The sequence below is a fragment of the Anolis carolinensis genome, chromosome 3 (genome assembly GCF_035594765.1).
Source record: "Anolis carolinensis isolate JA03-04 chromosome 3, rAnoCar3.1.pri, whole genome shotgun sequence".
NCBI lineage: Eukaryota > Metazoa > Chordata > Lepidosauria > Squamata > Dactyloidae > Anolis > Anolis carolinensis.
The window spans coordinates 257,490,621-257,513,747 of record NC_085843.1 but is presented as its reverse complement, the minus strand read 5'-3'; the positions used below and the strand labels follow the sequence as shown (position 1 = coordinate 257,513,747).

Below are 23,127 nucleotides of genomic sequence, written 5' to 3'. Positions count from 1 at the left end.
ATACAACAGGACTTGAGTGTGCACCAATTATAGTATCCTATCCATAAGGGGGACCTGGAACCAAACCTCAGTGGACAACAAAAGCCCTTTAGATTAGATGGATTATTTTGAAACATAGGCAGCTGCCTTGAACTGAGTGAGCCTGTTGAACCACCTGATTCAATCTTTTCTACAAGGACTAGTAGGTGCTGTTGAGAGTTTCAGGCACAGAACTGCTATAGATGAACTCTGGAACATTTTGCTTATAAAGCTTTCATTCTGGTACATACATGCAAATACACTTTTTGCTCTTAAGCAATAACATTACTATATTTCTGCTGCACTTATTTTAAACCTTAAAGAAGTTTAGGTAATTTATGTACACCCTTGGTAGTATTTTAACTCATAAGAAATGAACATTGGAATGGATTCTGGCTCATTTTTCCTTTCTCCTTTGGCTACCAGTGAGTCACCCTTAGAACCATGAAATTGGATGGGTGCCTTTCAGGAGTACTTTAGCATATTCCTGTACGGCAGGATTTGGAGTGGATGGCCCTTGCGGTCACTTCCCAGTTGAAGATTCTCTGCTTCTATGACTAGAAACATTTGTTCTTATTGTTGCTTAAATAAAAGGCACTGAACTCTTGACTCCGTGAGGAAACATCAAGCCAGAGCTTTGTGCTGTTTTGTATGGAATACAGCAATTTAAGGAATGCGAAGGCCAGAGGAGAGTGAATGCTCAGTTGTTGTCCGGCATCAGAGCAGGAAAACATACGACGACGGAAGTTGCAATGAGGGGCAGCCTGAAACGAGAGCCTTCCCACATTCCAAAGGCGCAACCGAGCAGCTGTGCAGATGTATCAAGCTATTTCTGCCAGGAAGGCTTCCAGGAAATGCAAGGGAGATTTCTAAAATCATTTGGCATGCAGTTAAAAAGAAGGTTACGTCAAGAGCCTGTGTGTCCATTGCAGACACCGTGGCAGGGAATAATTCAGCATGCTTCAGCCCTTTGAAGCCTTTACACATTTTGGCATCTTTCATAAAAATGACTGCAGAAGAAGGCCTTTGGTGCCACTGAAATGGTAGGCATTTTAATGCTGTTGCAATGCCACTCAGCTGCCTTGATCTTCCATTTTGTTTCCACCAGTTCCTTTTTCCCTTTGCTTTTTTATGATATCTTTTATGCTCACATCACCACCAGTGGAGATGGCATGTTTTAATTTTATAGGATTTTTAAGTAAATGACAATGAACATGTCACAATTGTCTTGTGGGAACCACTCCCTTTGTTAGACAACTGGTTTCACTCTCTGAAGTGACAGGATTTGTACTGGTTTGGCATGTCCTTGGCATTGCACTAAGAAGCCCAATTGAGGTAGCAATTGGGCATTTGAAAATCTAAAGAAGCAAAAAAATACAAAAGATAAACAAGAGCCCACACAAATTGTCACTTGTCTCAGCTAAAAATTAATGCCATTAACAGAAGTGTTAATTTGCCATTTAGCCGTTGATTCAGGGAGTTTACTCTTGCCACTAGCCATTGGGTTTAGGCCTCACTTTTAAAATTCTGTTTACATGGACTCAGGCCCCTTCTACACTGTCATACAATCCACAGTATCAAAGAAGATAATTCACATTATCATTTTTGTACTGGATTATATGAGTCTAATCTGCTTTATTTTCCAGTTCAAAGCAGATAATCTGGATTTTATATGGTAGTGTAGAAGGGGCCTCAAAATATGATTGTATATATATTTTTATCAACAGCTAATTTATCATTGTGAAATTTTTCTTGTCACAATCTTAGGAAGGCCGGCTTTACTATGTTTTAAACATGGCTCTTCAGATATTTTTTTCAAACTCCTATCAGATCCATCCATCCATCCATCAATGGCTGAAACACACTGGGCTTTTTTTAAAAAGCAAGTATTAGTACATGAAGCTTTGCCTTCTAATTTGTTTTGATGTCTCATTTGTAGCTAGTAAGACTGGTTTTAAGCACTTTCATAGCTACCTATATTGTATGTACACATGTTATCTTGATAAAACTGAAAAAATGAATGGATATCCCCAAAGACTGAATGACAGAAGGAGTGAATTTTACAGTTCTGAAGGTGCCAATTGAACCCTGTTAGCATCCTAAACTGGGCTTGATTCCCATTTCACTTCCAGAAGCAGTATCATTCGATTGCCAGGGTGACAAGTGATTGGATTAGCTCAGCTGAGCAAGAGGAAATAAGCCCATGGCATTGAATTACAAATACATATCAGAATTACTCAAAACTTCAGTAAGTGGGCCAAATGCCACAGTCCAAAATAAAAGTGACTTGATTTACCTTTGCATTAGGTAAAAAGTACTTGAAAATAAAACATAAATCAATTTAAATTTATAGCGTGCCTGCTGAATATGAAATACTGATATGCCTTAGCATTGAATGGGACATGGTTGTTCTATATGACATCCGTGATTGTTATGTTTCACCATAGATGGGCAGCATAGATTCAATGGTGAGAGTAACACCATTCTCAGTGTGGTGAAGGGTGATAGAATGGGAGCCTTGAATTTTCTGTGTCTTGCACCTTTTGAGCTGTCCTAGTAACATCATCTATCTTTATAAAAAGGTAAAGGTTTCCCCTGATGTTAAGTCCAGTCATGTCTGACTCTGGGGGTTGGTGCTCATCTCCATTTCTAAGCCAAAGAGCTGGCGTTGTCTGTAGACACCTCCAAGGTCATGTGGCCAGCATGACTGCATGGAGCACCGTTACCTTCCCGCCGGAGCGGTACCTATTGATCTACTCACGTTGGCATGTTTTCGAACTGCTAGGTTGGCAGGAGCTGGAGCTAACAGCGGCCACTCATGCCGCTCCCGGGGTTTGAACCTGGGACTTTTCGGTCTCCAGCTCAGTGCTTTAACACACTTCGCCACCGGGGTTCCTCTATCTTTATACAAGCTTCCATTTCAGTTGACAAATATGTGTTCCAAAAGATTTGTACAACTTTAGTGACTTGTTATTTTTTTTTTTAGTATATACCTAAAGACTAGGATGCCACCAAGACACTAGTCTACCATAAAAATCATTGCACACGTGGTGGCGTTTTCTCAGCAGTTGTGTAACTGTGGGACCAGTATGGCAAGTTGTTCCACAGGCACATACACATTTCTGTCCCTCATTTTAACCGGGTGGGAGGAAGAGAAACCAGCTGTTGTATAACAGGCGAATACAAGGCCGTGGAGCCTGTTGTTCACTTGATTGCACAACTGTGGGTCAACACATGACACGACTGATATAGGCACAAAAACTATATAGGACCTTTTGTCTTCATCAGCCTGGGTTTTCAATCACTTTTATAAAATGGTGTTAGACACTGCATTAAAACAATTATGGAAACTTGGTTCCTTACTGCATATCGGCTAAGAACTGCTTTGCTGTTTGTAATATGCACACAACATCACACAGATTATGCAAACATTTGCTTTTTGGAAATACATAAAACCCATGAATCCATGGAACTGATAAATGCAGTTTCACTTGTCCACTGTTTCACTCATTCATTCACTCGCTCACGCACTCATTCATTCATTCATGTAGGGCTACAAGCTACACCCTTTTTTCAGTATTTTGTCTTCAGCCCTTTGAAAATAACAAGTCTTGTTATCAAGGTCCAAGAACTTACAATATGGGGATCACTGTAAACATTTGTTTGAGATTTCAAAATGGGACGATCAGCAATGTGAACATAAAACAAAAGAATCAACAAGAAAGATATCATCAGCTATGTAAATGCTGACCATAATATCCTGCATTTTTTATGAGTAGAAATGCCTTTTGAGCTTTCCCTGGAGATTATGCCGATTAGCACCATTGGGTTGCTGTGAGTTTTCTGGGTTGTATGGCCAGATTCCAGAAGCATTCTCTCCTGACGTTTCACCCACATCTATGGCAGGCATCCTCAGAGATTGTGAGGTCTGTTGGAAACTAGCACCATTCTTTTGCTCCACTAGGTGTCACTATGAAGCTTCCAAAAAGCTAGACATTCCTGTCATTCTCTGCACTTGGCTTGTTAAAGAGTTTTTGTTTTCCTGCTTTCTTGAATTAATATTTAGTTAGTTATTTTGCATAAAAACACTGTTTCCATATATTCATACATTTTGTAGGGGAGAAAGGAAAGATTTCTGGTTTCTTGTCCAAAGCCTACAATCTTACTCACACACAAATGTGAATATGTCGAAACTGTTTTCTACAAAACCCCATAACTTTATGTGATTTCACATGAGGACCCTCTCCTCTCCAGTGTTCAAATGGAAAGCGTTAACTTTGGATATAAACCCATGTAGATACCTGAATAAAGTGTTTTTGACATGAAAATCCATATGTGTTCCTGTGTGGTAATATTTCCCCCAAACACTCAGGATGTATGAAAGCTACAAAACTGTCACTACAGTGTTATTCTTCCTGACTTAGTTTCTTGAGTATTGGAAAACACACTTTTGGGTTGGGACATGAATAATGCTGAATATTCTTTGTAGCCCCCACGACATGCCTCCAACAATTCATAGATAAAAACTGGGGCATGTTGGCAGACAACATCTAAGTGTGACAAAATAGAAAATGTCTTAGAGGTAGAACACGCAAACCAGGAGAGGCTGCATCTCGTTGTTTTTGTGAGAGTGTACTGGGAAGAGAAGGATTTTGCTCATTTCTTCTCCCCTGTGCTAAGTTAATTGAATGCAGATTACTTTTGCCGTTTGAACTCAGTTTGTAGCAATAGAAATAAGCTGAGGTTAAAGGAGAAAAGTGGGAGAAGGAGAAAAAAACTGGGACATTTCAAAAGCTGAAAAACAGAGCATTAATTGGGACTGTCCCTGCCAAATTGCAACAGTTCGAAAATATGCTACTCTTGAAGCATGAAGGCACCTTGTCTGTCATTAAACAGCCTCCAAAGGATCCTTGTGTGTGATATTGTGTGAGGAGCAACCTGGATCTCGGCCCTTCTGATCTGTATCTGAAAGAGACTTCTTGTTAGATATAGCCAATAGTTATTTGCAGATTTCAGTCATGTTCCAGTGGAAGCATTACCCCTCCAAGATTTCATTGTCTAAAACAAGAACACTTGTATTTGCAGTGCATTCTGATCCTTGACCATCATACACATACACAATGTGTGCTCTCATTGTTTGTCCATCAAGCTTTTCTTATTATGCATTTAACATATTGAGTTCATTGTCTGTCTCACACTAGTTTCCAAAATAGTGCTATGTTGTGTGCTGAAATGTTTTACTTTCCTTAAAAAAAGATGTCAAGCTATAAAAACTTTAATTTTCCAAAGAATCTGATTGTATTCACTGTGGAACAGTTGCAGTGAAAACATGTTTCAGCAAGATGTTTTGGATGGGAAGCAAGGCATTGCTGGTGTTTTGTCTCTGCGCATCTGCATGCATTAACATGCTTGCACATTTGACACCAGATAACTCTCCCACTCAAGTGGTTAACTGCCAGAGCCTTCTGCCCTACTCTACAAATGGAGTGGACCAGAACTCTCATCATCCACAGCTACATTTCTCATTCATACAGCCAGTGGAAATTGTAGTCAAATACATATAGAGCATGGCAGATTGGAGAAGATGGACCTAGTTAGGAAGCTGAAACCTGAATTCTACTGCATATGTCTAAACAGCATATCTGTCTAGCTGTCTATTGTCTGTCTGTCTATCTCCCTGTCTCACAGGTGGCCAATGTGGCCCTCAAAGTTTCATTGGACTGCAGTTCCTATCAGCTGTATCCAATGGTGATGTTAGGAATTGCAGCCCAATAACATCCGGAGAGCCAGAAAATGCTCACCATAGATCTAAAGTAGTGGTTCTCAACCTGTGAGTCCCAGGTGTTTTGGCCCACAATTCCCAGAAATCCAACCAGTTTACCAGTTGTTAGGATTTCTGGGAGTTGAAGGCCAAAACATCTGGAGACCCACATGTTGTGAACCACTGATCTAAAAGTATACACAGAAAGGTTCCTTTCCCTGCAAAAGACAAACAGGGCAGTCTTCTTCTTTCTCCTGAAAACAGGAGTAAGAACCAGGGCTTAGGGGAGACTCATTCTTGTAGACATCTCATGGCTGCCCCTGGCCCAGCTCTGACAGTTTGTGTTCATCTTTTTACTTTAGGAAGCTGATTTATACAGACAACTTCCCATGGAGTCTGAGAACCTGGCCCCAGTTCAGACAGCTGTAAGCACACCTAACATGACACAAGACATGAGATCTGTTACAAATAACGGGTTGGATCCTTTCCTGAACAGGCAAGTACACCATTGCTGAACAGCAATTTTATATTCTGTAGTATAGGTCACTTTTGAAATTCTCATAAGTTGTTAGAACAGGGGTAGGCAATCATGTGTCTTTGGAATACAAATTCTGTAATTCCTTCCAGTAATACTGCTGGTTCTTATTAGTACTGCAGCCTAGACAATCTAGAAGGCACCAGGTTGCTTGCCCTGTGTTTAGAGAAGAGGTGGGGATTATATAGTCCTCCAGATGTTGTTTAACTTCAGTTCCTGGCATTCCTCACTATTGCTGGTATTTGCTAGAGGTCCTGGGTGTTGCAGTCTTCTAACATCTAGAGAACCCCCTAAGCCCCATTCTTTATGTGATTTCTAATTGAAGGTGTTTAGCTTTTAGACTGTGCCAGGCAGACAAGAATACAGTTGTCCTTTCATATTTGTGGGTTAAACATATGCAGCTTTGTTTTACTAGCAAATTACTGTATTTGCCTCAGCCTCTGCTTCTACCCACTATGAAATATGTCATCTCTAGGTATTTCTAGGTCCTCTGGTTAGTCATATAATTGCACTGGAGTATCTAGAAAGGCCTAGAAAAGTATTCCCTCAGATTAAAAAAATAGCATCCATAATTTTTATTTATGTTTGTGAGTTTGGCACTTTTACAGGGATCCTGCACCCCTAATTCCCAGAAACGATTGAGTCTTGCTGTAGTAACTTTGCCTGAAAGATTTAAGAGACAGACATATGATCACTGCCCAACCAGTTCTTATCATATTCTTCTTTATTTGCATTTTAGATGAGTATGGAGAATTGGCCTGAGGGCTTTTGTAATTTGGGCTCAGACTGGTGTGAGTGTAGGTCACCGCGCTGGCAATCAAGCTAAGGAAGATTTTGGCATAATTAGAAAAGCACGCACTCACATTATGCATTTTGGGTTGTCCTAATACAAGTGCCACTTTACCGCCCCTGTTGAACTGTCACAATACTTCTTTGGGAGCAAATGGCAACAGTGGAAGTGTGCTGCAACAGCATGGATGTCATTGTCAGTATGTCTCCATCAAAATCAAAACAAAACCCCTTATCTAATGCTGAGAGGGAACAGATTTTGCTAAAATATCCAAATGCACATGTTCCTAGGAGCCTGTTTTTGTCAGGTCCATTTAAACCTTTTCGCCCTAAGAGTTTCAAATTTATCAGTAGCCTGCTACTGGTGAATTTGGAATTCTTGGCAGAAAGTGAGGGTGGCAGATGGGGGTGAGCAAGAATATCACTGATAAGTGGTACTGTACAATCAGGAGAAAGATTACATGGGTTGTGAAGTAAGTCCTGGCACAGGGAGGCCCAAAGAGGCAGAGTACATGTAGGCTATTTAGGGCAAGACCTGGCAGCTTGGTCTCCTATCGTTCTCCTAAAAACCATTCTGGGGTCCTATGTTTGATGAGTACAACCATGACTGAGGATTCTTCGTGTCTCAATTCATAGTGGGCCATACCATTCCAGGGAGCAGAGCACAGACAGTGGCCTAGGCTTAGGATGTTACAGCATACCAACTACACCTGAAGACCTCCTCAGCAATGTAGATGAGATGGATACAGGTATGAATGAGAAGCACATTTTTATGTACAAAACTGTAAGTTATCTGCTTGAAAACTAATGTTATTTTTATGCTTGCCTAAAACACATATCCTGTTGCCAATGCTTCTGTGTTAAATATCGGAGACCATGAACATGAGATCCAAACATTTCTATAAGACAGTGCTCAAGTTATTGGAGGAGCAGGGAGTTTGATGAACCCAGCAGTTGCCATCTTCCTTCCATTTTAGTCAGCCTATTGCCTTTTGTGCCCGCCTGTATATTTTCACAAAGGGTACATTATAAAAGATAAAGGGGATATGGTACCTCTACTCTCTCCCTTGTACTTTTAGTGTTGCTTTGTGTCCTTCCATTAAATCTCTTGTTAGACCAGGCCTGGCATTGGCAACCATTTAGTGACAAATAGATGATTCTTCTCCAGTCTCTTCTCCAGTTGGTCAGTATGTAGGAGAACCAGATTCCATGCTCAATATGAACTTCTGAAACAGATTTGAGAATCTACCATTGGAACATATCCTTCACTGAAGGTGCCCATTCGCACTGCTCAGGGTTTCCTTTCTGGATACATTCCTCTAGAAATCAACTGTGTGATGGATTTTTAAAAAATGTAGTCATCCAGATGTAATTTTTGAATGCCCTTCTTCATTGAGAACATGGTTGGAATTGGGTTGGTTTTTTTGGTAGGGGGAATTGGTTTTCATCTATGCTCCTTGCCTATTTCTGGCACTTAATTTTGTTTCAAGGATAAGGAGAGTCATTTGGCTGGACTATGAATCTGATCGCCACCACAGGTTTCTATTATTTTTCTTTGTAATGGACCAAAGGTACCTTTAAACAATGGTTGCTTATACAGTGGTTCTCAACCTGTGGGTCCCCAGATGTTTTGGCCTTTAACTCTCAGAAGCCCCCGTGGCCTAGTGGATTAAAGCTTTGTGACTTGAAGGTTGGGTTGCTGACCTGAAGGCTGCCAGATTCAAATCCCACCCGGGGAGAGCGTGGATGAGCTCCCTCTATCAGTTCCAGCTCCATTCGGGGACATGAGAGAAGCCTCCCACAAGGATGGTAAAAACATCAAAACATCCGGGCGTCCCCTGGGCAACGTCCTTGCAGACGGCCAATTCTCTCACACCAGAAGCAACTCAGGTTGCTCCTGACATGAAAAAACAACTCTCAGAAATCCCAATAGTTGGTAAATTGGCTGAGACTTCTGGGAGTTATAGACCAAAACACCTGGGGAACCACAGGTTGAGAACCACTGGATTATAAGAACTTGAGTTCTATTCAGCGATGAAGCACTCACCCAACCAGAAGGCTCCCACCTTTAATTTAATTTAAAAAGTAGTTCTACATGGGCATATGCAAAGCTGATCATTGAAGATTGCCAAAGACAAAATACATGTGCATCAACAAATTGACACACAGGGTGGCCTTTTTACATGTTCTAGATATATTTCAAAATAGTTCATTAATTTAAACTGGTAGATCATGAAGGCAAAACATTGGACTCCAAGCCACAAGAACATACCAACTCCTACCTGAAATCATGGTCAATTTGTTGATTTGTAATAGTAAAACTTTGCTCTCAGTGGGTAAATTTGGCTGTAGGTTTCTATGGATAGCTGTCCCATGAGTCTGAAGGTTCTTCTAAACAAATATATAAAATTCATTAACTCTGCAAATGTCAGGGGGAAGTCTTTGGTAAAAAAAACACCCCTACTTGACATCTAGTTTTCTATGTAAAGATAAGCATTTTTGTATCAAGAAACATTATTACATGAACTTCCACCAGCAGACTGAATTGATTCAAGTATATGCCACCTTTTAGCTTACACCTCAGCCCATGCCTTAGATTTGCACTGATGTGCATTCCATGGCCATTTATATACGATAGTCCCCTTTCTAGAGTGTTTGAGGATTGCATTTCTTTCATACCTGTTTAACTATTTTTAGCAGCTCTTTATAGATTTGGGAGGGGGTGGAGAGAAAATCCTCAAAGCACAGTGCCATCCCTACCCTACACATGTTCAATATGAACCTCCAAACAGTGGAAGTGTCCTAATAGAATCTTCCATGTTGAGATTTTAGTTTTGTGTCCATTTATTTCTTTATTTATTACACTCAGAATCTATTATTTCTTTAAGAAACTGAGGTTCCTTCTCCACTCTGAATTTCTGTCTCTTTCCCTCCCTCTTTCACATACAAACATATATACATGCACAAATAACATACACGTACAGTAAAAGGATACCCGCAAACACTTAGGCAGAACCAGTCAGTGTAAACCTTTGTCATTTGATCAACACTGCTTGACATTGAAAAGACCCAGAAAATTGACTCTTCCAGATGGTTTCTATATCCACATCCAGTTTGCACATGGGACACACATTCTCTTTTTTGCAGCTGCTTGTGTATGAATATGTTCATCCAGCACCATGCAATATAGGGAAATAGGGCTGGGAAATGCTGTGGTCTGCCTGTAGGTAATGGAGATGTTTCATTATGGCATTCATATGGCTGTGAATCCAGGGCCTCATTAGTTATTTTTAATCCTCTCTCTTCTTTTGCAGGAGATAATGTAGCACAAACTCCCATGAACATCAACAACCCACAGCAGTCCCGTTTTCCTGACTTCCTTGATTGTCTTCCAGGAACAAACGTTGACCTTGGGACTTTGGAGTCAGAAGACCTGATCCCCATCCTCACCGATGTGGAATCGGTCCTCAACAAGAACGAGCCCTTTCTCACCTGGCTGTAACTGATGATGTAGCATTTCCTTGACCTCTAGAAGTGAAGGCAAAGCATCCTCAAGTTCCTCAGCTAGGCAGCCTGTGCCTTACTGACTTTTATCACAACCATTTTTACGTCTGTGAATCTTGGTCTAGATTTCACCGGCAAGAACTTAAGTATGAAATATATTCAAATATACAAATATAAATATATATAGATATCTATTTTTAAGAGGTAGGATTACTTGTATTCATTTATAACTGTTCCACTTTACTTACATAGCAATGTTTTGAGGACATGAGAGCTTCTATATTTTTTGCACCATGTCTGAACTTAGCCCTCGCTGGTTACAACAATTTTCATTAACCAAAATAGAGCCAACTGCGAAAAGCTTTATAATGCAGAAGGCTCTTTGGTTCCAAAAAGGTTGACTGCAATTTTACAGTCAAACTAATAACTATTGTACCAAATGTTTGTTATCTATATAATCTGAGCTTTAAAAACATTGTTTTTTTTTCTTTCTTTTTTGCATTAATTAATGCTGTATGGATTTTGCAGCACTTTTAAAAAAATACAAATGGGCCAAGTGCCTTAAGATCCTTTTTTAAAAAACTTGCAGATGCACTGCTATTTCCATTTTTCCTACCAGTTACTGAGTAGTTGTTTCTATGTAACACTTTCAAACTGAAAGTGAAATGTTTGCCTTAACTGTTTTTACACTACAATATTATAAAAGAAACTAAGTTGGTGCACATTGTTGGCAGATAAACACATACACAGCTATGAGTACAAACACATCATGGTTATTTTGTTGACACTGAAGTATACATTTATATGAACAAATACACTACAGTTTTATATTGGCACATGGAAACAATATAATTTTAGTTTGTGTCAAATAGAAACTGACACACAGTTTCAAGATTCAGGACAAAACTATGTCACAGTTTGATATTACTGAATGCAACAAATTTTGTGTACATTCTTGCGATCTTGTTTTTTAAAAAGTAATTATGTATTTTGTTGATGAAACTTTACAATCTAGAAATAGAAGCGTCGCCTTATCAGAGAAGTCATAATCCAACTTCTTTTTGTCAGAATGGGAAAGATGCTGAGATTCTTAACCAATTGGGTGTTTCTTCACTGGGAACCAAGGATTTATATTTGTTGTGCGCCTATCAATACCTATCATATACATATGAAGGGTTTTAAAATAGCTGATATTTGGGACTGAGAATGCATCAAGGACTTCAAATCCCCACTTCCCCTGAAATGCAAATGACGTCCTGAGATCTTTTTTAGTATTTTTAATTGATATTATTGTTGTTGTTATTATTATTATTTATAATCTATGATTTTTAAGCTTTTTTATATTTAAAGAAAACCAGCTTTTTATGGAAGGCATTATAATTAATACAAGCCTCGTAGTACATGCGATGCAGGGCAAGCAAGAAGCCTAGCACATTCCTGTGCTTTGGGCTTAATAGTAAACAATGATTTATTTTCTGGAATAATGAACAGTGGGAGGGACGGGCAATTCTCCCCCTTGTTTTCTGACTAGTTGAAAAATGCAGGTGAAATGATATGAACGTTTGAAGTGGCAAGAAAGGGATCTTAGAAAGAGAATGGCTTTAGGGGGATTAGGATTAGTGAGGCTGGAGTTTTAATAAAGCTCTGAAAAGTTGCTTTTTGGACTACAACTCCCACGATGCCATGTTCTTGGAGCTGTAGGCCATACAATGACTTTTCCAAGCTTTAAGTGTCAGAAAGAATTGCTTATGCAGAGAACAACCACAGATCAATGAAGTACCTGTGAATACTAACTACCATTTTGCGGAAATTGTTGCTTGAAGGTAGCTGTTCTGACAGCACCGTGCTTATTTTTATTTTCTATTTTTATTTTTTTAAACATGAGCAGTGAAAGATCAAAAGCAATGAAGTTCAATATTTGACTCAGAAAAGTCTGTTGTTTTTCATATATTATTAGCGTGGGGGGGTGTCTGTGGAGAAGTAGGTACTTGTAGTTTAGATATTTTAGCAGATCATTACACCTGCACAAAATATTTTCAGTCCAGGGGCATTTTTCTCTCCCTTTTGCTTTAGGAGTCTTCCCCCCCTTCCATTCACTTAACATATACTTTAATTATCAGGGGAAAAGTGTTTTTGAAAAAAGTCATTGCAATTTCCATTATTTCTGGATATTGGATACATCATGAAAAACGGCAGTGATAAGCATTGTTTCACACTAGGTCCAGCGGTTTGGTGTTCACTTAGAAGGTGCAGAAACAAGGCTATGGTTCTCTGCTTCCTAAGACTGTTTGGTTTTGCACAGCCTTTTTGATTTAAGAATTTGTGAGCCAGTTATTGGTGTGGTGCTGGAGGAGAGATTTACAGATACTATGGACTGCCAAAAGACAAGTTAATGGGTCCAATAGCAAATTGAGTCAAGGGAAATCCTAGAAGCCAAGCTGAAATTATTGAACATGTCATGAGAAGATGTGATTCATTTGAAATGATGCTTAGTGAGGTAGAAAGAGGTAGAAAATGGACAGACTTCATCAAGGAAGTCACAGCCCTGAGCTTGCAATACCTTAGCTATTGTGACCTAGCCATCTCTCATATATACAGTCACCACAATTCAAATTTGACTTTACACCAGTTAACAACAACAGTGATGTTTGCAGTTACTAAAGAGTAAGTTGGCCTTATAACTGAATTAAACCATCAAAAAGGGTGAATGAAAGATGGCTGATATAGATTTCTTAGAAGGAGCTGACTTAGATATGTTAACATTTGAATTATAGCTTGTAAAAATTATCTTTCTATTTGTATCTCCTAGCATCTCCTGGCAATGTTAATTGTGGATTCTGGGAGCTGGAGATTTGAACGTACCTTTCCTATGCTCTGTTCCTAATTTTAATGGCTATAGGAGGAGGGAACGGGATTCTTCATGAACACTTAAATATCCTGTAATTATGATCAAGTGATGTAAATTATGGAAGCAACTTGCTTTCATTCTTCTCCAGGAAGTGGTCCTACCAGGCATCAGAAGTGCTTTTAAGAAAGGAGGCCGAGACTTGGAGCAAACACAGAAAACATGAGCTCAAGCACTGATAGCACACTTTGCTCTCAGTGCTGCTCTTTCTCCTCCCCCTATTTCTCACCATGATGGAGAGAAGGAAACTTCTAAAAAGAACAATGTTCAAATCGTCCTAAACTAACACTGCTACATTTTGATTCAAAAGGCATTTTTCATCTGATTCTGCAAACCTAAGTACATTTATCTGGAAATAAGTCCTGTTAATCTTTGTCAGGCTTCTGTTGGAATAGATATGCAGTATAAATAAGGAGAATTTCCGCTGAAGAATTTGGTGTTAGGGCCCTTTTGCATTACACAGTTATAATGCCATGACTCTACTTTAATAGCCATAGCAACATCCTATGGAAACCTGAGGTTTGTAGTTCATCTAGGCATAATTTTCTGGCTGAGAATTGTAAATAGTCCCCACTAAATTGCAAATCCCAGGATTCCATAGAGGGGAATCACAGCTGTCAAAGGGGAATGAAATGATACAATAGTGCATTATAGCCTCTATACGATGATAAAGTCTATAAGACTTTATCTTCTAGACTTCTAGAAGACTGTGATTGAAAAGTTAGCATGTCAAATGTTAGGGCAAAAAGTTTCCAACAAAGCTTCAGTGCCATTATCCTGCCAAAATGTCTGGTGTCTTTCTCTCTTTCTCCAAAACATAATGAGTCAAATGATTGGGAAGATGAGGGCTTTTTATTGTAATGTTCAGAGAAATAGTGGAGACAGAAAGGAGGCTGTGATAACTGATGAACTCCTCTTTTCAAGTACTTAGTTTTTTTTAATGGACTTGCAATGCAACGAACAAGACACTATTTCCTTATTGAATCTAATGCTATTTTTTCTCTCGTTAAAACCTTGGCTTGTAAAACTGATTTTTTTTACACTAAACTACTTATACTGACAATGAAAAATATGCTAGTGGGAGAGAGGTATTGTGGACAGGGATGCAGAGTGGCAACATGGAAGGTTATATTAAAGTTGTGGGTTGTTGTTTGCCACTAGTGATCCAAGAGTGCTGCTAGAGCAGTGGTTTTCAGTCTGAGTTCTGGGGAATCCTGTGATAAGGTGGAAGAAAACTGAAACTCCGTCATTGGGAATATAAGCAATAAGCAGCTAGGTTTTCCTGAAAGAGAGCCTGCTAGCCACTAGTCAGTCAAAGCCAGCATGGCATATACCATTGGCCTCAATCCAATAACGAATATCAATTAACAGATCCACCAAAGCAATAGAACTCACCTATATATTGACTTAGTTTTCCATTAGTTTCAGTTGCATACCCTCTAGTATGTCAAAGCATAGTAAAATGGCAAAAATTATTCACGAGGAAGAGCACAGAAACTAGGTTGTAACTGTTTACTTTTGCCTAAGCTACTGAGAAGGGCAAAATCATTTCATCCTTCATCTTCTCTCGCCATTGTTGAGTCAACTGAGTGCAAACTAGTTTTGCAACATTCAAAGCAAACTTGGAACAAAGGGGAAAAGGAGGATGATAAGAAAGATTCTGGGACATTTTGAAAGCAGGATGACAGAACTGGAGATGTCCCTCCCAGATCAGGACAGTTGGAAGGTATGCAATTGATCTCAATAATTAAATTCAGACCAAGATATTTATGAGGATAGGAAAGGCCCAGGTTCAAATTTCTGCTCAGCTGTGAAGCTCCTTGACTGACCTTAGACTTGTTGCTTTCCTCCAAGCCTAACAAACTCCCTGGGTTGCTCAAAGAGTAAAAGATAAGGCAGTACTGGGTTGCTGTGAGTTTTCCAGGCTATATGGCCATGTTCCAGAAGCATTTTCTCCTGACGTTTTGCTCACATCTATAGCAGACATCATCAGAGGTTGCGAGGTCTGTTGGAAACTAGGCAAGTGAGGTTTATATATCTGTGGAAGGTCCAGAGTGGGAGAAAGAACTCTTGTCTGTTTGAGGCGCCACCTTGATTAGCATTGAATGGCCTTGCAGCTTTAAAGCTGCTTCCTGCTTGGGGGATTCCATCCTGGACATTCCACAGATATATCTAAATCTCACTTGCTTAGTTTCCAACAGACCTTGCAATCTCTGAGGATGCTTGCCATAGATGTGGCCAAAACAGCAGGAGATAATGCTTCTGGAACATAGCCATACAGCCTGGAAAACTCACAGAAACCCAGTGATTTCGGCCATGAAAGCCTTTGACAACGCATGAGTGGTATAATTGTCCAGATTTTCTGCAACACTTGAGTTCCATGAGAGTCTTGCAGGTAAATTCCAGCTCAACAAGACAATGACAAACTGGTTCCCAGAGGGTTGAAGTCTGAAAACCACTGTATTAGAACGTAACAATAAGAAAAGATGGGTTGTGTATAAACAAATTCTGTGCTTTTTAAGAACTGGAGGGATTCAGTCTCTGTTTTCAGTTCGGGAAATAGGTGATGAAACAAATGTTTCGGTTTTTCCTAATACACTACATCCATGTTATGTGCTAATATTTTAATACTTTTTTATTTACATCAGTTTGTTATGCTATATGCCATCTTGTGTGAGCATTTGTTTTCAATGTAGAATTATTTGCATACATAGTGTATGCTTCAAACTTAATCAGATCAAACAGTTGTATCCAGAGTTTGGTTCTGGTTTTCTTTGTTAAAAAATACTTCTTTAATATTGTACAAGGAGAAAAAAAATAAATCGAAATGAATTTAAGCCTCTGGTTTATTTTGTTGTTTATGTTGTTCATTCAAGATTGGAGGTGGGGAGGAGGGATTGTTTAAAATGCAAATAATTTTCTGTTTCTGCCCCAAGGTACATGTATTTAAAGATGGAAATTAATTATCATACCTACCAAATCGCCGATGATTATATACATTCTGTTACTTTGACCCCCGCCCCCCCCCCCCCCCCCCCCCCGACATCATTGCTATCTTTGGATGCATCTACCCAGTGGAATAGATGCAGTTTTGACACCACTTGAGCTGCCATGGCTCATGGCTATGGAGTCATGGGATTTGTGATTTGATGAGGCACCAGCACTCTATAGCAGAGAAGGCTAAAAACCTTGTAAAACTACAACTCCCATATTTTTAATCATGTCAGAAGCGACTTGAGAACATACTGCAAGTTGTTTCTGGTGTGAGAGAATTGGCCATCTGCAAGGACGTTGCCCAGGGTATACCTGGATGTTTTGATGTTTTACCATCTTTGTGGGAGGCTTCTCTCATGTCCCCGCATGGAGCTGGAGCTGATAGAGGGAGCTCATCCGTGCTCTCCCCGGGTGGGATTCGAACCTGGCAGCCTTCAGGTCAGCAACCCAACCTTCAAGTCACAAGGCTTTAATCCACTATGCCATGGGGGCTCCACTAATAATAATAATACTAATAATAATAAACAACTATATTTGTATTCCACCCTATCTTCCCAAGGGGACTCAGGGCAGATTCCAACATACAATGGCAAACATTCAGTGCCTCTGTAAACAAACAAATACTCACATAAAATTTCAGAGAAACCCCACATATAAAAATAACATTAAAACCTAACATCAAATTAAAGCCTAACATCAGCAAATTAAACCTAACATCAATAAATTCAGCTACATGTATTGGCTGTCTACAGAGATGTTGCCTAGGGGACGCCCGGATGTGTTGCTGGGAGGCTTCTCTCATGTCCCCACAAGCTAGAGCTGACCGATGGGAGCTCACCCTATCTCGCAGATTCGAGCTGGCAACCTTCAGGTCAGCAGTTCAGCTGGCACAAGGGTTTAATTTATTGCGCCACCACAGCTCCTATGATTCCATAGCATTGAGCTGCAATAGTTCAAGTGGTATCAAATTGCATTCATTCTGAACTGGAGTGTCCCCTTAGTCTGAGTCCAACCCATTGTCTGTATCTTGTGCTCTATTTGGCCACAGACTAAAATGCACTGTATGTTTTTCCTAATACACCCTTTTCTGAAATGAGAGATTGAATTCAAATATACGGATTGACGTACCTCATAAAGTGGTTTCAATTGAGGAAACAGACTAGGACAAATGGGAACAAGCCTCACACTTGTAGGATCTTCATTTTTTGAACTATAACCCCGAGGACGACCAATGGATACCCATACTCTGAATGTAGATTTGCAAGTTCAATCCATGTATTTCAAGCAGATTATGTCAAAATCTAATAATGCAACAGGGTGTTTTTATTTGGTTTAAGGCTGGGTGAGTAAAAAGACCTGCTTTGAGTCTGCTTGAAGAAATACTTGAGTTTCCATTGACGATCCATTATCTCAGAAAACCAAGAAGCATCTAAAGAAGTTCACAACCTGAAAGTAATTTTCTTTTTGAAGCCAAGTCACAAGAGGGCAGTACGTTCCTTTCTTTGCAGCTTTCTGCCAAAGGTTCTGTACAATCATATCTGACATCTTATTTTGCCTTGGGCTATATTTCTGATAGAAATCTAGTGCATCATGAGATTGACTCAATTGTTACATTTATTAGCAAATACCTTATTTCAGTACATGATAGTGCTCTCTGACTAAGGGTAACCATCCTCCCAGAAATTAATTGAGATTTGAACTTGCAAGAAAATGGCTTTTAAACAACAAACAAACAGAGACATCTTTTATTGCATGCTTTGCCAGCAATCTCAGGATAGATGTTCCAAAAGTAAATATCCCGGAATGGGTAAGAGATCATTTGCATCCTTTCTTTGAGAAGACTTATTTTGTAAGAAATATCATTTTCTAGCCAATCTTCAGTCTTCTGTACAAGTGGATAATAATTCCCAGAATCCCTCAACTGACGTAGCTTCTGGGAGTTTCTTTTTAGTTAATCCAGACATCATTTTAGTTTATTTATTTATTTCCAACATTTGTATCCCGCCCTTCTCACCCGAAGGGACTTAGGGCGGCTTACAACAATGGCAGCAATTTGATGCCCACACAAAAACAATATCAAACAATACATAAAATCCATTAAAACTATTAAGTACAATATAAAATTACAATATATAAATTTAAAACATTTGATCAGATCGTTCATCCAGAAAACCTCATGCTGTATCCATAGGTCCATCTGTGTCATCTTTATCATTTATTCCTTGAAAGTCTGGGCACATAGCCATGTTTTTAGGGCTCTTCTGAAGCCCAAGAGGGTTGGGATTTGTCAGATATCTCTAGTTAATCCAGACCAGCCATTCCCTGATGAACAATAGCCCCCCACTAACCCAAGTAATGTGATTAATGCAAATAGATTATGAGAGGTGTGGTCTAGGGCACTGGATAATGCTAGACCTGTTGTAATTCGTAATGATTTAGCACAAAATAACATTTTAATTGTATCACTGCTGATCTGTGGCAGGACATTATTATGTAAAAATAAAGTCATGGATAGAACTGCTGACCTACAGAGACCAAAAGCCTCTTCTCTACAAGTAATGGTAAAGGTTTCCCCTGATGTTAAGTCTAGTCATGCCTGACTCTGGGGTATGGTGCTCATCTCCATTTCTAAGCCGAAGAGCTGGCGTTGTCCGTAAACACCCCCAAGATAATGTGACTGGCATGACTGCATTGAGTGCCGTTACCTTCCTACCGGAACAGTACCTATGATCTACTCAAATTTGCATATTTTCAAATTACCAGATTGGCAGAAGCTGTGGCTAATAGCAGGAGCTCACCCTGCTCCCTGGATTCGAACCACTGACCTTTCAGTCAGTAAGTTCAGCAGCTCAGCAGTTTAACCCACTGCACCACCAGGGCTCCTGCTTCTCTACAAGGTACTCGGCAAATGCTTTGATATTCAAAATTTCCTCTTTTAAAATGCATTTAGATTGACTTTGATTCTTTTAATATTACATGTTTGCAATTTTTTTCCTTTTATCCTTTCATCCTTAATTCTTTTAGCTATTTGGACACTTACCTGTATTGTGTTCTCCACTAAAAAATTCTCAGCATGGTTATTAAGTTTTTATACCCCTTTGTATTACCCATCCGTGTTTTTAGACCAGGGATGGGTAACTGTAGTCCACCACCTGTTTTTGGCCAATAACTTCCTTCAATTTACAATAAGTCTAAATCTAATGATAAATCTTCAGTATCTGAGCAGGTCTGTTGATGATATGTTGGCTTTGTAGTCTCTCCTTCATAGGTCTGCCATAAGTCAAAGTAGACTTGACAACAATTAACAAGTTACTTTTGAGGACTTAAAGAAATTACTTCTAATAAGAGCTGGAGAACCATGGCAATTAAAATGGTATCAAACTGCATTAATGCTAACCATGGAGTGAGGTTTAAATCCTTGCAAAAAAGGGATCTGCCAATAAAGAAATTCATCCTCATTCCAGATGCATGACACATAGAATCATAGAATCATAAAATCATAGAATAGTGGAGTTGGAAGAGACCTCATGGGCCATCCAGTCCAACCCCCCGCTAAGAAGCAGGAAATCGCATTCAAAGCACCCCCGACAGATGGCCATCCAGCCTCTGCTTAAAAGCCTCCAAAGAAGGAGCCTCCACCACAGCCTGGGGGAGAGAGTTCCACTGTCGAACAGCTCTCACAGTGAGGAAGTTCTTCCTGATGTTCAGGTGGAATCTCCTTTCCTGTAGTTTGAAGCCATTGTTCCGTGTCCTAGTCTGCAGGGCAGCAGAAAACAAGCTTGCTCCCTCCTCCCTATGACTTCCTCTCACATATTTGTACATGGCTATCATGTCTCCTCTCAGCCTTCTCTTTTGCAGGCTAAACATGCCCAGCTCTTTAAGCCGCTCCTCATAAGGCTTGTTCTCCAGACCCTTGATCATTTTAGTTGCCCTCCTCTGGACGCTTTCCAGCTTGTCAACATCTCCCTTCAACTGTGGTGCCCAGAATTGGACGCAGTATTCCAGGTGTGGTCTGACCAAGGCAGAATAGAGGGGGAGCAGGACTTCCCTGGATCTAGACGCTATTCCCCTATTGATGCAGGCCAGAATCCCATTGGCTTTTTTAGCTGTCGCATCACATTGTTGGCTCATGTTTAACTTGTTGTCCACGGGGACTCCAAGGTCTTTTTCTCACACACTGCTGTCAAGCCAGTCGTCCCCCATTCTGTATCTTTGCATTCCATTTTTTCTGCCGAAGTGAAGTATCTTGCATTTATCCCTGTTGAACTTCATTTTGTTACTTTCGGCCCATCTCTCTAGTCTGTCAAGATCGTTTTGAATTCTGCTCCTGTCTTCTGGAGTGTTAGCTATCCCTCCCAGTTTGGTGTCATCTGCAAACTTGATGATCATGCCTTCTAACCCTTCGTCTAAGTCGTTAATAAAGATGTTGAACAGAACCGGGCCCAGGACGGAGCCCTGCGGCACTCCACTTGTCACTTCTTTCCAAGATGAAGACGATGCATTGGTGAGCACCCTTTGGGTTCGTTCGCTTAGCCAATTACAGATCCATCTAACCGTAGTTTTGTCTAGCCCACATTTTACTAGTTTGTTTGCCAGAAGGTCGTGGGGGATTTTGTCGAAGGCCTTACTGAAATCCAGGTACACTACATCCACAGCATTCACTGTATTGACCCAACTCATAACTCTATCGAAAAAAGAGATCAGATTAGTCTGGCATGACTTGTTTTTGGTAAATCCGTGTTGACTATCAGCAATAGTCATGCACATCATGAGTCTTAAGTATTTCTCTTTTGTCCATTGGGCTCCTGCCATTACGGAGGAAATGTTTCTATTCATGAGGTCTAAGGTCTGTAATGGAGAATTATCCAAGACTTCATCAAACATATAATTCCTAGCTATCTTTAAAAAAGATGCAATGATAATTAATGGAGATAAAACCAAATGTAAAGCATGCGTGTGACATTCCCCTAAAAGTACAGAGGCCTTATCATGGTAACATTATCAGCTGGTGTCACTGAACTTTCAGTTATCTAAATGTCCTGGAATGTTTATTGGTCTACACTGACAAAGATCGATACTATTGTGTTAAACTTTACCAACGTTTAGACAGTTATCTATGACAGCCCCCCCCCCCCAAACGAAGGTCTGCGGGCCAGATGCGGACTTCCAAGGTCATTTACACGGTCCCCCACCCTAAACTTTAGACTTAAGGCCACCCTAAGTCTGAAGCATATAGCATGGCTTTCCATGCTAGAAATACTGCAGCAGCTGCAGCAATAAAAATGCAACTTCTTTCCTTTTCCATTTTAGTATACATTTATATATGAACAGAGCTTGGAAGAAGCCAACATGGCACAGTGGTTTGAACATTGGCTTATGATTCTGAAGACCAGGGATTGAATTCCTGATTGGTCATGAAAATGCACTGGGTGACCTTTCTCGGGCTCTGAGGAAAGCAACGGCAAACCCCCTCTGAACAAATCTTGCCAAGAAAACCCTGTAATAGGATTGCCTTGTGGTCACCGTAAGTCAGAAGAGATTTGTAGGCACAATAAAGAGCTTGAAAGAGTTGCTCTTGCAGACTGGAAAGAATGAATATAGTCCAGGAATGAATAGCCCAAGCTCTAGGTATGAAATTGTGGAATTTCGAGGACTTTCATTGAGCATAAAACTCTTCCAGTGTAGTCAAGTTGGAGGTTTTGTGGCTGAGCACTTGTGCTCAAAGAAAGTGAAGGTAGTCAGTTGAGGGTCGCTATGTGACAGTTGTCCTGCTGCCCCTGGAGCCAAATAGTTGCTGATGGGTGTGGGCTTGTGATCTGACGTAGCCCATTTGCCACTGCTTAGTTTGGTGGTGGGGGGCATTGTACATGGAGATATTAGATACCTAATGAAGACAAGGGGCGATATTTCCGTGGCAGCTTTGAAGACTTGCATTTGCAGTCCTAATTCAATGTATTAGGACAAAAGGCCCACTGGAGTTAATAGAATGTATTTCCAAATACACCTTCATGAGAATGCTTGGTTTGTTGTGTTAGGGATTCCTGAAGCCAGGGCACCATGGGAGTGGTGACATGGAAAACATCAGCCAGGGCCGGTTTGACCTATGAGGCCCGTTAAGCCGTGGCCTCGGGCGCAGCCGCTAGGGGGCGCTGTCGACGCCGTGGGAGGCGGGGCCAGGGTTGGCCCCGCTTCCTGCGCTACACACCCTCGCCCGTTTGTTGTTATTGGAAACGGCCGGGGCCTGGGCGGGCGGTGAAGATCTCGAGGTGCCGCCGGGAGATGAAGCTGGAGTGGCCCATGCTCACGTCCACCAAGCCCTGCAAGGAGTTACGGCCGATGGTCACCGAGCGCTTCTTCATGAGGTATTCGAACTCGCGGCCTTCCAGCCGGGCCACTGCCGCCGCCGCCGCTGCTGCCGCCCCCGCCGCCATCTTGGCCGAGACAGGGCACGAGAGCCTGCCTGCCAGCCAGCCAGTCAGCGCGCACACGCAGCCCCCCCTCCTCCTCCTCCAAACCCGAGCGCGTGCGCAGCCCCCCTCCTCCTCCCCTCGCGCACCAGCCCCCGACACCGACAGGCACAGGCAGCGGCCGCCCTGCAGCCTATGCTCACGCAGATCCTCC

The 23,127-nt window shown here is 40.8% G+C and overlaps 1 protein-coding gene across 1 annotated transcript in view; it reads left to right on the top strand.

The window, feature by feature from the left end:
- Positions 1–16,349, top strand: part of wwtr1 (WW domain containing transcription regulator 1) — a 100,478-nt gene extending 84,129 nt beyond the window's left edge. The window contains exons 4-6 of the mRNA XM_062976670.1: positions 6,142–6,275; positions 7,740–7,852; positions 10,418–16,349. Coding sequence (XP_062832740.1) covers positions 6,142–6,275; positions 7,740–7,852; positions 10,418–10,605 — 435 coding nt within the window. The 3' untranslated portion in view covers positions 10,606–16,349. The remainder of the gene's footprint in view (positions 1–6,141; positions 6,276–7,739; positions 7,853–10,417) is intronic.
- The last annotated feature ends 6,778 nt before the right edge of the window (positions 16,350–23,127 follow it).